Here is a 16,402-nt window from a genome sequence, read left to right on the forward strand (position 1 = left end):
CTGTAGAATCTGTGGTCAAAACATTCAGTAATGGTAGCTGGGCACCATCCAGTTCTTCTGGTCTCATGGCAAAGGAGACCATTGCTTGTGGAGGCAATTAGCCACACATCCATTTCCTTCTCCTATTCCTTGATCTCCTTTTCCTCTGTTGCTCCAGGCAAATGGAGACCAATTGTTGTACCTGGGATGCCCGCTTGCCAGCTCTTAAGACCCTAGGCACTATGCAGTGAACTAGGAGATAGAACAGAAGCACTAAAACAATAGTAGACCAATTAACTGGAATGTCCCATGAAACCATGACTCTAAACCACCAAACCAAGAAACCAGATATCATTACGTGTGTGTTTGTACAAGCAGCCTCAAAAGCTGCTCTTTTGTTGTTATAAATATCCTACAACTTTGCCAATTCATCTTTTTATGGGTATACAATTTACATCAATTACATTAATCAGCTGTTCAACCTTTACCCTTAATGTGAAAACCCTTACCCTAAACCAAAACTCAGGGCTCCCCTTTTTCCCCTCTCCCTCCCACCCCAGTAACCACTAATAAACATTGGTCTCTATACATTTCCATGTTCTTGTCTTTTTATATAAGTGAAGTTATACAATATTTGTCCTTTTGTGATTGACTTATTTCACTCAGCATGATGTCTACAAGCTCACCCATGTTATGGCATGTATCAAGACTTCGTTTCCCTTTCTGGCTGAGTAGTATTTCATCATACATATATACCATACATTGATTATCCACTCATCCACTGATGTACATTTAGGCTATTTCCACCTTTAAATTATTGTGAATAGTGCTTCAGTGAATATTGGTCTCTTTTCATCACCGCTTTCAAGTCTTTTGAATGTATTTCTAGCAGTGGAATTGCTGGGTCATGATAGTTCTATGATTAATTTTTTTGAGAGTTTTCCGTAATAGCTGTACCATTTTGCATTTCCACCAGTAATGGATAAGGGTTCCAATTTCCACACATCCTTGCCAGCATTTGTTATTTTCTGTTTTTGTTTTCTATCTTAGCCATCCTACCACACCACCACCCCAGTGCAGTCAATTCTGACTCAGCGACCCTATAGGACAGAGTAGAAGTGCCCCATAGAGTTTCCAAGGGCTAGCCATCCTACCCAAAAACCCAAAGTGGGAGTGAAATGTTATCTCATTGTGGCTTTCATTTACATCTCTGTGAATGTCCGTGAGCTCCACAAAGTCAACATGTCCACACTGAACTTACCCAAAAACCTGCCTCTCTCTCCTCTTCCATCCCCTCCTCTGGACTCTATTAGCCATTTAGTCCTCACACTAAAAAACTAAAGACCTCCTTGACTGTTTCCTCTCTTTCATTTCTCTTACTGAGCTAGACGCCAGTATTTTTAGAATCCATCTTCTCCTCTGCCTCTCCATCTCACACCAATATAACAGTGATCTGCCTCCTTAATTTCTTGCCTCAGGTCTTGTCACCAACACATCTATTCTCCATACAGATACAGCAGTGAGTTGTAAGGTCTTTCGGTGGTTCCAAAATACATACAAAATTTACCCTAGCAGTGAAATTGCTGGGTCGTGATACTGTGTTCTAAATAAAACTTGTTCCACAGCCAGTGTTAATTCCATGTGGGGAGTAACCCACTCAAAGGAGGTGTTTATGGTCAAGTAAGTTCAGGAAAACACTATTCTAAAGATAAATAGGTTTTGCCTACATGAACTGTTACCTCCTTCACCATGATACCAGCAGAAATTAATGGTGCCCAGCTACCATTACTGAACATTTTAATCAAGGACCCATTAGATGAATCCTGATCAAAAGGAGGAAAATCATGGGACAGAACTTCAAGTTTATAAGGAAACCAGACTTACTGGATCTGTTGAGACTGGGGGAACCCTTGAATCTATTAACTGGAAATAATCATTAAACCTTTAACCAAAACTATCCCTTGAAGCCATTATCGAACAACGGTTTAGCTCAGTTAAGAAAGAATGTTTGTCTTGAACATTGTGCTCTTATAAAGAATTAACTTTTTGAATTCAAGTTGACAACTGTTAATCTAAAGCGTAGATGAGAACTTTAGGGGCAGAAAGTCTAGATTAACGGTGGTGGCACAGTATTCTACAAATAGAATGGTGACGACGCAAAGTAATATAACCAATGTCAGTGAACTGTACATGTAGAAATTATTGAATGAATGTATGTTTGGTTGTGTTTTGCCACCATAAATAAATAGGTTTATCACTGCAGGACTTCTCAGAACATTTAATGTGTTAATTGTGAGACTCCTAAATAAGTACATGTATACAGTGTTTCCCAGACTTTCTTGTTCTTAGAACCATTGCCTGTAAATCATCTTGAGGGACCAGTGTTCTGTAGAACATACTTTAGGAAAAGTTGACTTACAGAGTGGAATGCAACCTTTATAGTCTGTTGTTTAAAGCTTGTGATTGCTTTACCCTTGCTGATCTCTCCAACCTCATATCCCACCATTTTTTTCCTTTCCTCAAGTTTGAGGAACTCAGGACTGCTTCATTGACCCTGTTGTCCTCTCTTCTGGGAGTTTTCTCCCTTCCCTCTTTTTTCCCCCAAACAACTCCTTCCTCTAAATCTTTACTCTGGCTCTTCCTTTAAGATGCTGTTCAGACATTACCCTCTCAAGGCAGCTTTTTCTGACACCCTCAACCTCAGATGAGTAGATATTCTTCCTCTGTGCTCCTTTTGTGTGACTTTGTGAAACTGAAACAATAGTCCCAAACTCCCTACAAATCTTGTTGAATTTAAAACAGTTCACAGGATACAGAAATCAGACAAATGTGTTTGTGCAATTAGAGGCCTGAGAAATGATCAGCCTCAATAAGTTATTTGTCCTACAGAATTGTGCACATTCTGGACTCAACTGATAGAATCCTTATGGTGTCATTTAACAAGTTTTTCAGACCCCCATAATTCCCATAAACCTAGTTAAATCTAGAGTCTTGATTAGATCCAGGTTTGATTCTTTAGCAAGAATTCTTCATAGATGATGTTACATAATTCCTATGGCACCAGATCAGGAAACCATAATACCTGGTTGCCCCGCTTTCCTGTAGAGCTTAAACTGTCAGAAAAATCAGCTGAGTTGTTACATTGTACCAAAACCCATTGCATTCGCCTGTTGTTAGGTGCCCTCTTTGTCCTAATACACAGGGAGTAATTATAAACAAGGCTGAGAGGGGGAAGTATAGATAATCCAAGGGGTGGAGGGAGACTGTTCAGTGGGTCACAGAGAGTTAAACTGCCACACTTGAGTGTGTCTTGGTGCACAGATCAGGTCAGCTTCCTGAACCTCCAAAATCTACCAGAAAGCACCAAACCAAAACCAGACCCACTGCTGCTGAGTTGATTCCGACTCACAGCGACCCTATAGTAGAACAGCCTCAGGTTTTCCAAGGCTGTAAATTTTTATGGGACCAGACTGCCACATCTTACTCCCGTGGAGCGGCTGGTGGGTTCCAAACTGCCGACCTTTTGTTTAGCAGCTGAGCACTTTAACCACTGTACCACCAGGGCTCCTTCCAGAAAACACAGTCCACTATGGTACCAATTTAGAGATGGCCCATAAGCTTTGGGGGGTATGAATAAGCTAATGTTATAAAAGAGTTATTACACAAAGAATTATCTATATGAATTCAAGTAAAAAAAAACCACTGCCTTCGAGTCGATTCTGACTCATAGCGAATTCAAGTTAACGACTGTTAATCTAAAGCACAGTGAGAACTCTTGATTAAGGACCCACAAATCTGTTAGAAAATTTCATCTGTTTTGTTTTTTTTTAAGGACTTCATTTAGTAAATGTAAAACTTGGAACATTAGTGTTTGATTTTCCTGTCAGGCCCACAGAGACTTCACTCCTATATGATACGCGTGGACTGCTGTGGTGCTTAGGGCTCTTTGCTTGGTGCTTACACCGCCCTATCTTTGTGAGTCCTCCCCTTAGTCTGAGCTGTCACTTACAGAAGCTCAAAAATGTGTGTCTGTAGTAAGTCACTTCCTAGTCCTTCGAATTTGCTGTGATCACAGGATCAAAAGCCGAAGCATGCTGGAGCTCTCCGCTGTGCTCCTCAGTTAAAGTTGCCTGAGAATATCAACCAGTCACTGCATTATTTAATTCACAGCGGATCAGAATTTATGGTTTTATTAAATTAAGCATGAAAAGTTTATGAGGATGTCTCATTGTTGTAAATAAAGCCTGATATTTTTAACTGTATACATACATACATATGTTAATTAGATCACGCCGCCGCCTTCCCTGTCAGACCCTCTTAAAGAACTTTTTCGGCAACAGGAAGTTATGAGGATGAAGCTACGTCTACAGCACAGCATTGAAAGGGTGAGAAACGTTTGCGTTTGCATTCACGCCAAAGTAGCAACTAGATTTTGCCAAGAGGTGGAAATGCCCTACGTTTTTTTTTTTTTTTTAATGTGTTTTATTTAGAAGTATTTTGGGAAATGGTTTGATTTTATCTCATGCTCTGTGCAATTAGATGGAGAATTTTTAAGCCTGTATTACAGTTCACGTTGGGTGTATTTTTGATACATGAAAGTCTGTAATAGTTTTTTGTTATCATTTGTTGAATTGCAAAACCTGCAGCAGTGAATTCCTAGTAGGATGCTTGGGTTTTTAAGTTTTGGAATGGTTCATTGGTACCAGCTACTTCAGGGCTAAAGTGCAAAGTACTCACAAAGGCCGTGTTTGTTGGTTGTTACAGGTCTTCCTTAGTGTCTGGTTTCCAGTGGTTGGTTTTAACATGAAATGACAGAAGAAATCTATCTAATCACATATAGAAATCATAAAAGTCATTTTACTTAGACTGACAAAAAAGTAACACCTCTCTTGGGAGAGTTAAGGACCTCTGAAAATATGATGTAAGCCACAGTCTTTCTTCACAGAAATAGACATACTCACATACAAAAAAAAATCTTTATACAGTTTCTCTGGCTCATCCATGGTGGAGTCCCAAGAGCACAGGGTCTTAACCTTTTTTGTGCCAAGGATTCCTGTAACAATCAGGTGAAACCTGTTGAACTGCTTCTCAGAATGATGTTTTTAAATTCATGCAGTAAGCTTCATAGAACCTCAAAGTGCAAGGAGTAAAAGAAGGAAGCACTGATACTCACGAAATGTACAACACTGTACATGACCCATGTCAATGAACAATTAGTTCACGTAACACACTTCAGTAGTTACTTTGGCCATCAGAACCCATCTGGTGTATATCATTTGTGTACTGATCCATGATACAGAAGGCCATGCCACCCTGGGAACAGTTAAGAATTTGAACTGTGCAGCTTGTAAACTTTTAACCAGTAACGAAAATGACTCACCTCCTTCCACATATTGATCAACAAACAGTTTAGAGTTATAGAATGCCGGAAAGCAACTTAAATGCCTGACAGTGGGAGAAGAGCTTTACCATTTGGTGACTGAATTTGATACCATTTGGTAGCTGCAGACTCGCATAACAGCTGGCCAGCTACCACACAAATGTCTCTACACGGAAAAACTGGAATCATGTATCTTTTAGCAACAAATCTAATAACTACTAAAATTTATAAGAAGTAATGAGTATAAAAATTTGGGGGGATATCTGTACCAACTATAATATGAATTGAGAGTATTTTATTTCTGTGAGTGACAAAGTAGTAGATACTTCTAATACTACTACTAATACTAATGATACTTTTGTTGCCTGCATTCGTAACGAGAAGTGCAAGCTGATGGTTCACAGACCACTCTTCTTCCACTCCGTGCCTAGACTTCCTGTGGCTGTGAGGGCCCTAGGCTAAGAACTATCCTAGTCATTTTCCCATAGAAAAGGATAGTTGAATGCTATGCTAAATGAGTGAACAGAGCTTATAGCCAGAGCCCCTGGCCCACTACTCAGAGCTGCCCCATGTCCACTGTCACACCCCAAGAGCTAAGAGGAAGCAATACTTTGGCACACACACAACCTATTCTCAACATTTGAAAGGCTCTGCTCTAGGAGTTCAAAGACACAGTGGTAGAACGCTGGTCTAAAATGGAATAGCTGAGCTATCAGTTAAGCATGTGTCTCTGTTGATTATTTTCAGAGAGAGGGGTCTGACTTTAAAATGTATTTTTTCTGTTTACATGGTGTTTGCTTTTGAGGAATTTTAGATTATTGCTCTCAATCCCTACAGGACTACAACCAACTTCTAGGAAGACTTTTCTTCTAGCTGTCTTTATTATCTGATCAAGTCTTTAGATATCGTCAAGACTGAATTTAAACTTGTACTTAAATTAATAAGCCATAAGTGTTAGGGTTCTTTTCTTTTGAGTATAATTTGTCCTGTAAGGATTAATAAGAAATTAAGCAGGACCATGTTTCTTTGCCTTTTACATTAAATTATAGATATCATAAAGCTAATGCATATTTGCACTAAAATATGCATATTTTAATGCAAATATATTACTGCATAAAATATGCATTAAAATAATGCATATTTGAATATAATATGGCTTGCGTTCCCTAACAGGAGAAGGCTAAAGTTCTCACCAGTTAAGGGGAGAATAAGGAACCTGGTGAGGAGAAGACCAGGCACAGGTTTAGTACTCTTCCAGCTCCGCCACCCAGACAGGGCCGACAAAATGTCATGTAACTGGGGGAATCCTGGAGTAACTCCCTCTGTCCTTAAAGTTGTAGCCAGCTACAAGTCCCAGAGTTGACCCCACTGATGTTTAAGTCAAAGAGGACAGTGACCACCACATGACACAAGTCTGTAGCCAGGATCAGGATGGCTTAGGATCTGCAGTTGGACCCCAGGAATTTCCAGTCTGCTGAATGCAGAAGCTTGTCTAGATCGTTCATTAACCTTGTGTTCTACATAATTGAAAGTTTTAGACTCCACTTGATACATTAAGGTGGGATTTTAGTGTAATTGTCAGTGATTTATGAGTAATTAGCATCAGAGTACAATGTATTTATTTCTGTGAAAATATTCATTATGAAAGAAAAACTGCCACCACAGTGAGCTGCCAGTTCACACGTACTAGGAGGCTGTAATCAAAAAGATGAATAATGAGTGTTGATGAGGTTATGGAGAAACTGGAACTCCTCTACACTACGGGTGGAAATGTAAAGTGGTGCAGCAGCTTTGGAAAACAGTTTGGTGGTTTCTCAAAAGGTTAAACATAAAGTTACCAGACGACCCAGCAAGTCCACTCCTAGTTACTTATCCAAGAGAATTGAAAGTATGTTCACACAAAGTACTTGAGCATGAATGTCCATAGCAGCATTATTCACAATAGCCAAAAAGTGGAAACAAGCCCCAAGTGTCTATCAACTGAGGAATGGAAAAACAAAATGTGGCATATCTATAGGTTGGAATATTATTCAGCCATAAAAAGAAATGGTGTATTGATACATGCTGTGACATGAATGAACGTTGAAAGCATTATACCAAGTGAAAGAGGCCAGTCACAAAAGACCAGATAATTTATATTAAATGTTTAGAATAGGTAAACCCATAGAGACAAAAAGTGGGTTAGCATTTGCCAGGGGGTAGGGTAGGAGGAGAGGAAAATGGGGAATGAATGTCTGGAATGTTCTGGAGTTAGTAGTGTAATGATAGAACAACATGGCGAATGTACTAAAAACCACCGTTGTGCACTTTATAGAAAAGAGACTGCCAATTTTGAAAAAAGAAAAGGTACTTATACTTTTAGAACACTAGGAGTTCTCACATTTCTCAAACCTACTGAGAAGAAACGCTACTCTTGATATCTAAGTTCTTTAACATATTTGTGTGTGTGTGTGTGTGTCTTAAGTTTGAAAAATGAATTACTGAAGAATTTGTGTGTGTGTATATGTGTATATATATATATATATAGGCTTTTTTAATTCTTTGTTCGACTAGGAAAAACTGATTGTATCCAATGAACAGGAAGTTCTCCGAGTTCATTACAGAGCCGCGAGAACACTGGCAAATCAAACACTGCCATTTAGTGCTTGTACTGTTTTGCTGGATGCAGAAGTATACAATGTTCCGCTGGACTCTCAGGTAAAGTTTTCATTGGTACATTTAGAATACTCTGAAATATAACTAGGTTACTTTTGTCATCCATTTCCATGGAAGAAACTTGAATTCAACAATTCTCAAAGCTCGAAGGAGGAAGCAATACTTTTTCAGACCACAGTGCTGTTTATGGATCAGTGGATCTTCTATTTTCTAAAGTCTTCTAAACACTAGATTTATATTATAAAAATCAAACAATCACAAAAACAGATATGTGTTTAGGATAGTGCTCTTAAATATAACTTACGTATATCTTACATATAACTTATAGTTTATGTGGATTTTTATACATTTAGTTCAGTAGTTTGCCTCTACTGTACATTGAGGAAACATTACAAGCAGGTTGAACCTCTGGGTTGTGACATTGGTAGAATAGAGTCTGGCTCCTGTTTTGATCTTGGATATTGGTGGGATAAATTAATGTAATTGTGAAAAACCGTATCTGTGTCTTTAATAAAGTTTACTGACACATATAAATCACAAGAATTCTAAAAGGAGTCATACCAGTTATCAGAAATATTGTGTGCTTCATAAACGAGAATGAAATTCATGGATCATAAGAGAAAAACTATAATTATTAAAACAAAAAGCATAAACGCAGGCATTAGAGCATTATCACAAAAAAGACTAGGTAGGAAATACAGTTTTTTCAAGCAGACACACAAGTAATAGAAAGGGTTTGGAGTATATCACAGAGTCAGCACTTTGTCTTCTCTGGCTTTTGTTTTATCTGTAAGAGGAAGAGGTTGAACTAGATCAGCAATTTTCAAACTTTTTTAAGCCACCAAATGTTTTATTCATTTGAAAGTATTCAGAGATATCTGAAGAATCTATTAAAATGAGTAACTAGATCCTAAGAAAGAACTGTTTGACTCTAAGGAAATAAACTCTGAGAAGGCCACTGAGGGAGTTTCCAGAATTTTCAGCTTTAACAATTTTAAAGGAAAGAATGGATGATTTTAATAACTGAAATTTACAGTTTAACCATGTTGGTAAAAGACTGGAATAGACCGTGCAGTATCTTGAGGTCTTTTAAAGTTTTGTGCAATTATAGAGTAATGAAATCAATATTAGAAAAATATGGACAGAGGTTTATAATTAAGGTACAAGGAAAAGCCTCTTGAAGATTTCTAGTTCAGAATGGTTGAGTACACAAGTAAACACACCTGTTTACTTTTTCTTCTTCCCAAAACTCATTGAAAGGACAAAAAGTTTGAGTGTAGTCTATATTAATTCCGAAACGAGTATTCTTAAGAGTCAACATGGAACTTCTTTATGAGCACTTGACAAAATTGGTCCTGGAAAAAAAATGTCAGGGGCTCCATCTCAACACTTCCCCCTACATATGGTAAACTTTTACATTAAAATTAAGTCAAATCGACTTTACATTAATTAATAAGAATGCCACAGGCACAATACTTCATATGATACCGATACTCCTCTTTGAGAAACACCATTGGCTCACAGAACCCTTAAGCCCATTGCCGTTGATTCCGACCCATAGCGAACCTGCAGGACAGAGTAGAACTTCCTGTAGGGTTTCCAAGGAGCGGCTGGTGGATTCCAAACTGCCAACCTTTTGGTTAGCAGCTGAGCACTTAACCACTGCGCCACCAGGGCTCCTCACAGAGCAGTAGGTTATATTTAATTAATAACTAAACCCAGCATGCTGAGAGTTCTAATAACTAATCTTTCAACTCAGTATGGAAATAGAGGCTTTATGAAATTTCTGTAATATTCAATTTATATTTTATTATTTTTAAATTATATTTCCATCATTCCTAAAAAATGACATATACCATAAAAAGATGATATGATGACATATAGATTTTAAAGTGGGTTAATGGTATTTTATAACATTCAGCTACTTCTAATTTCTCTTTCAGTCTGATGACAGTAAAACTTCTGTGAGGGATCGTTTTAATGCAAGACAATTCATGTCTTGGTTACAAGATGTGGATGATAAATTTGACAAATTAAAGGTAGGTATATTTTTTAGTTCAATTTAAATGAATGCTTCCCCTTTCGTAAATAAACAGAAACTGCAGCTATATTAGAATAATTAGGAAAGGAAACATTGGTTAGTTAATAAATCCTCATGCTGGGCCACAATTGGAAAGATAAAGGGAAATAAAGACCACAAGTCCATTTTTAAGAGTTCAAAAGATTAAAATACAGAAAAAACACTTTATAATTTGGATTTACGTGCTTATTATCCAGTTCACATGTCTGATTATAGTTCTAAATGTGAAACAATGAGAGAATGATAAGAGAGGAATGTATTTTGCAAATCTATAAAAGAAAATTGAAATTTTGGTTCATTTCAAAATCATTTTCCTTAGACTTTCACGATTCTTTTGATATTTCAAAATCTTATCGTTTAGAAGAACATTTCAAACTATAATTGTAAGATGACTGTGAAGTTGCAGACCCAGAAATAGTTGGCATACGGGTATGGACAGATCAGACAGGAGATGGGCATGTAATTTAGAAACTGTTTATACTTCTAATGCCCGTCTTTGTCTGTAAAGAAACTAATATTGATTTTTAAAGCAAATTTAACAGAATAATCAATCAACTTTTCTCTTCTTTTAAATAGACCTGTCTTTTAATGAGGCAACAACATGAAGCTGCAGCCTTAAATGCCGTCCAGAGACTAGAATGGCAGCTCAAACTCCAGGAACTTGACCCTGCCACCTACAAATCCATCACCATTTATGAAATCCAGGAGTTTTATGTTCCCCTGGTTGACGTTAACGATGACTTTGAGTTGACTCCTATATAACAGCCATTACTTCCCGGTGACACCTTCTTAAATGGATGAGGCTCAGACATCGTACTGTGGAATACTGCCTTTTTACAAAAATACTGATATTATGCCTTTACAGTTGTTAGTAAAGTTCGATTTAAGTGGGTTGTGTAGTAAACACTGTCATTTTATTTAAAAAAATGAAGAGGATTATTTTGGATCTTAGATCTGAACACAGTTTCTAACAGAGAACCATTATTTATATTGGTGGAAGGTAACCGTTGCATTGGGGCATGTTGGCTGGCTGTGGTAGATACTTCAACAGTTGGGAATCCGCTGACAGCGCTGGCAGTTGTTAGCAGTCTAACGAGGTAACCACTAGTATTCACATCTCTTTCAGGTTTTATTAAAGATATATCAGTAAACTAAAAGGTTCAGTTCCTACCAAATAGTTTCTAATATGGAAGAAAATTTTGGCACAAAATTTCTTCAGTTTATATGTAAATTAATTGTACAGTGTTCTTTTTGAAAGTTTTAATATTGCCCTTTTTAATAACTTATTTTATACATACCGTGCAGATGTAAATCTTGTAATTAATGGTCAAAATGTATACACAGGGATTGGTAGTAAAAACATGTACAAAGAAATAATTGTAAAACTGTTCTGTCTAACGTTTATTGGACCAAAGTTGTAGTCTGTATGGTGTGCAGGAATCGTGTGTTCCGGTAGCAGAACTTCAGATAAGGCATGCACGTGTTTGAGTTGGCTTGTTTTCATAACCAGAACTGTAAAGACTGCGACTTAATTGTATTGCATGCTTCCTATAATTTAACTTCCACAACTGATGCCTAAAACAGTGTCACGTGTTTCCTATTAGTCTCCTGTGATAGTGCCTATGACTTACTAGGTTAAACATACTGTTTAGAAGTAGTCAGACAAAAAAAAACTTAGCTCTTTTTTCATCTCACAGTAGAGCCTATTTCTCCCCCCAAAAATGCCTTTGAATGAAAATTCTGAAATTGTAAATGTCTATTTTAATACTCAAGTATAAAAGTACCTGTGAATATATGTAAATATGTTTAATAAATTTTATTGGTCATGTTAAATCATTGTAAAACTTTTTTACATTGCTTAAATTTAATCTTTTAAGCTTAATAACCTTTGCACTTTTAAAATGAAAACTGAGTGCTCATATCAAGAAAGATATACTTGAAAGTTAAAATAAGTAAGACACAGGTATATTCCAATCGATCTCGGCAGTGTTTACAAAATAGTAATTAATATGTTGTATTTTTTCTTTGTATCAAGATGCAAAACATATAATTTGCAGAATTTTATAATTTAAGATTTGGTATGCTGTTTTATAATAAAATAATTAGCAATATACTTAGGAAAAATCCAGTGTCTCCTATAACATGATGTGTAGATCAACTATCCAGGAACATTTCAGACCTGAAACCTGCTGCTGAACTTGTTAAACATTTTTGAAAGAAAAATTAGGTTAGTGTAAAATTAATCCATAAGTATTTGAGATAAAATTTACATAATTTTCCACAATACTTTCTTGAACTATAAAATAATACTGAATGTTTTTTATTCTGTTAGAGAAAAGTGAAAACAATATATGAGAAATGAAGGGATTTAAACTCAGCTTGCAAGTTGGAAATTCCAGCTAATAGGATAGAGTGTAAGAATTGAAGTTTTTGAGTGCAAAGGTACATATTAAGCTTAGGAATTTTTGAATTTTCATGTCAGTTTATATTTGAATTCATATTGTACTTGGCATGCGCAATATAGCAGCACATGTAAAAATTACACAGTGCAAGGACTTTATTATAAAGGTTGGATGTAGTTCTCTTTAGAAATTTAGGTGGGAGATTTTGGCCTTTTTTATTGGATAAATGGGGCCAGAGGCAGGGTAGATATTGAAGCACTGTTTTTGTTGAAGTCAAGTTTATTAAGACTGGGAACATTGAAGGTTAATTTATAAAAGCAATACTTTTAATATGAAAAACGTAATGCAAAAAAATTTTTTTTTTTTTTTTTTTTTTTTTTGCCTAAAAAGGAAATTTGATAGGCTACTGGGGCAAATGATAAAAATGGAAAAACTCAACTTATGATGCATTGAAGTTATAGAAAATACCAGAGGGGTAGGTTTATAGAGCATTTTGTTCTGATGGTCCAACCAGAGAAGAAGGGAGGGAAAAAAAAAAATCACTGACCAAACAGAATAAGCCACAGAAGAGAAAAGCAAGCAAGAAGGAATCTGGCATATTTTAGTCATCCCAGCTTGTTAACCACAATTCTCAGCCTCTTCAATTGTACCTCAAAGAGCTAGAGCCTCTCTGCCATGATTTTGCCTTCTACAATGGGAACGTATAATCAAGTAAGTAGTTAAGGGCTTTTGGTATTAAAGATACTCTGAAGCCTTGAAATCCTAGAAAAATTTTGAAATGGAGGCTATGCCTAAATGGGTTTTGGATTCTGAAAGAAAAATAAGGAATGGTTAGTTTAATCAGTGATTTTTTTTAATTATTCAAATACCATGAACAAGATACTAAATTGTACTTAAGGATTTGTATTTCTTTACATCTTGTTCTAAATCATATCTGTTTAATAAATGACTAGTTGATATTTGTGCATGTTATTTAATAAAGAGTTATATTTTTATAGAAAAAATGATTGAAATGTGTGCTAATTTTTTTAATTAAATTTTCCACTCCCATAAAACTATAAGCCAAACACCAGTATTTAGTTGGGCACCTGGCAAAATTGCGGAAGTATTTGTTCAGAGAAAACAAATAGCCTCTGAAGAATTAGCCTTCAAGCTCAAATCTATTCAGTAGTGAGAGGTCTCACAGGTGAAATTTATGTACGGTAAAACCTGCAAAAGCTGGAACCTGTGTAAGGTGGAAACCTGTCAGAGAAGGAAAACTCAAATATTTTCCACTAAAACAAACGATAGAAAAGTGATGAGAGCTCCCTGTAAAAGGCAGAAAACTTGTGAGACCCGCAAAAAGGCACTCCCATCGAGTTGTGGCTCTCGCAGGTTTGCACAGTATTAGACATACCTACGAACTTCATAACTCTCAAAACCTCAAGCAAAGACCCCAAGAAGCACATTTTAATGTGACTTAAGTACTATTATTCTAGAAATTGAGTGCAGAGCTAAATATGTATTTTTCTTAGCGATCTAAAAATTTAGCAATATTTTTTATTCTGTATCTGACACATGAAAACCCAAATATTTATAAATAGGTGACTATTTAAAACTGATGAGACAGTCTTCTCTTTTTATATTTAAGTAAAGCATTTTCACCATTTAAAAAATCATTTTCAAACTTAAAAAGATTGTTGCAAGAGATACTAATCTTTGGAAAAGCTTAACTCTGAAATTTAGCTGGTTAAAACATCTTGTAATTCACCATTTTCTTGGTGACTTCTTCAGGCTATAGTTTCTTTGTACATAGAATTGGGAGTTTTAAGCCTCTACAGAAGATGTTACTGGAAATATTTGTTGTCTGTAAAACCAGGATTCAGAGAAGAAACTGAAGCAAATAAGTTTAAATAATTCCATTCATCAAAATGGCTAAAGAACAACTAGAATTATAAGTATTTGAATATAAACAACAAAAAGTACAACTAAGAAATACTGGCTAGATTTTTCCAGTGATGAAATGTTAAATACAATATGTATAAACAATACAATTTTTATACATGTGCAATATCTCCGTAAGGGAGAAAATAGCACATAAAAGTATTTGCCTGAAGAGAAACACAGTCTGTGCAGGAGGATTGGTCTTCCTGGTGTAGGTACACAGAGAAGCACAGTCTCTGCAGAAGGGGTCGGTTTTATTGGGGTAGGTACACGGAATCTAAAGAGAGCATGTTCATTCCACTCTTCGTGATTTTGTAAATGGGATGCTGTATTCAAATATCTGAATGGTTCTAGATGAAAAGCTTTTAGTTAGCCATCTTTTTCCCCAACTTTTTAAAAAGAACTGTTGCGGTGGAGCTGTTCTGAGTCATGGCGACCCCAGGCCTTACAGAGTAGAACTGCTTTGTAGAGCGTTCCTGGCATTTCTTCTTGGGCAGCGCTGGGTGGGTTCTCACCACCAAGCTTAAGTTAATAGTCAAGAGCAAACTGTGTGCCAGCCGTACAGTGAGGCATATGTAGCGTATGTGTACAGATAAAAGGGTAATTTATATCCAATAAAAATACCCAGATGTTAACAGTCTGATGAGTCTTAATAAATGTATACACTCAAATTACCATCACCCAGATTAAGATACTATAAAACATGTCCAATCTCCCAAGAAAGTTCCCTTGTCCCCTTTCAAGTCAGTACTCTCCCTACCCCAAATGCTACCACTGTGCTGACTGCCATCACCATGTTAGTCGTACCTGTTCTTGAACTTCACATAAATGGAATCACACTATATGCTCTTCCATGCCTGCCTTCTTTATCTCAACGTAAGATTTTGAAATTCATGCGTGTTGTTTTATACATCCATGTTTGAATATAAGAAATTTTTAGAACACTTTACAGGGTCGTTGTTAGGTGCAGTACAGTCAGGTCTGACTCATAACGACCCTGTGTACAACAGAACAAAAATTGCCTGGTCCCGCGCCATCCTCACAATCATTGCTATGCTTAAGCCCCACTGTTGCAGCCACTGTGTCAGTCCATCTCATTGCGAGTCTTCCTCTTTTTTTGCTGACCCTCTATCAAGCACGATGTCCTTTTCTTGACACCCTTTTCATTCTTCTGGCTAGGCTGTGGAACTACCCTTGCCTGCTTGCCTGCCCGCCCGCCCGCCCTGTTTTTTAAGCAGGGTGTGGATGATCGTGAACATGCCTAGGGTCTTACAGGAAGCAGATGAATGATCAGAACGATGTCCCGTGGGCCTAGTTTTGGGCTCCTTTGCTAATTGTCACTATCCGTGAATTCGACCAGCGAGCAGTTATGAGGATATAAGGTATGCCAGGAGCTCTTTCCCTTGAGGATTTACACAGCATTTTCCTCGTTTAAGCTCTCAAGCTTTTTGGTCACAGAACTTCTTTGCGCTCTTAAAAGTACTTTGAGAGTAATAATGGTTGCACAGCATAAAGGAGGTAACAATGTCACTGAATTTTACAAGTAGAAATGGTTGAACGGGTGAATGTTTCAGTGTGTATATTTTCACCACAGTTAAAGAAAAAAATTCTTTGAAAGCTGCTGTTTATGTGTGTTATTATATCTATTTATATTTACCATGTTAGAAGTTAAAACAGAATTTTAAAAAATAATAATAGATCCATTCTGTGTTCACTTTTATGAAAAATATTTTTTGAAAAATAAAAATTTGAAAGCAGCATTATTTTACATTTTTGCAAATTGCTTTAATGTCTGGCCTAATAGAAGATAGCTGGAATTTCCTGTCTGCTTTTTTTTTTTTTTTCTACATTCAGTGTGTTGTGCTCTGGTTTTGTTTTGTTTTGTTTTTTGGTTGAAGAAAATCTGACCAAATACACATATGTAATAGGAAAAGGGAGAAATATTTTAATAGCCTTTTCGGATAACTGTGAGTGTTCTTTGAT

At 36.6% G+C, this 16,402-nt stretch overlaps 1 protein-coding gene across 9 annotated transcripts in view; it reads left to right on the forward strand.

Moving 5' to 3' along the window:
* ANKRD12 (ankyrin repeat domain 12) overlaps nucleotides 1-15,551 on the forward strand; it is a 167,795-nt gene extending 152,244 nt beyond the window's left edge. For 2 of the 9 annotated variants that reach the window (XM_064294715.1, XM_064294714.1), the window contains 4 exons: nucleotides 4,266-4,364; nucleotides 7,913-8,056; nucleotides 9,958-10,053; nucleotides 10,671-15,287. In XM_064294715.1, coding sequence (XP_064150785.1) covers nucleotides 4,266-4,364; nucleotides 7,913-8,056; nucleotides 9,958-10,053; nucleotides 10,671-10,856 — 525 coding nt within the window. In that variant the 3' untranslated portion in view covers nucleotides 10,857-15,287. Of the gene's footprint in view, nucleotides 1-4,265; nucleotides 4,365-7,912; nucleotides 8,057-9,957; nucleotides 10,054-10,670 lie in introns of all 9 variants that reach the window. The other 7 variants (XM_064294722.1, XM_064294721.1, XM_064294718.1 and 4 more) reach the window with 6 other exon arrangements.
* The last annotated feature ends 851 nt before the right edge of the window (nucleotides 15,552-16,402 follow it).

Source organism: Loxodonta africana, chromosome 11 (genome assembly GCF_030014295.1).
Source record: "Loxodonta africana isolate mLoxAfr1 chromosome 11, mLoxAfr1.hap2, whole genome shotgun sequence".
In the NCBI taxonomy this organism is placed as follows: Eukaryota; Metazoa; Chordata; class Mammalia; order Proboscidea; family Elephantidae; genus Loxodonta; species Loxodonta africana.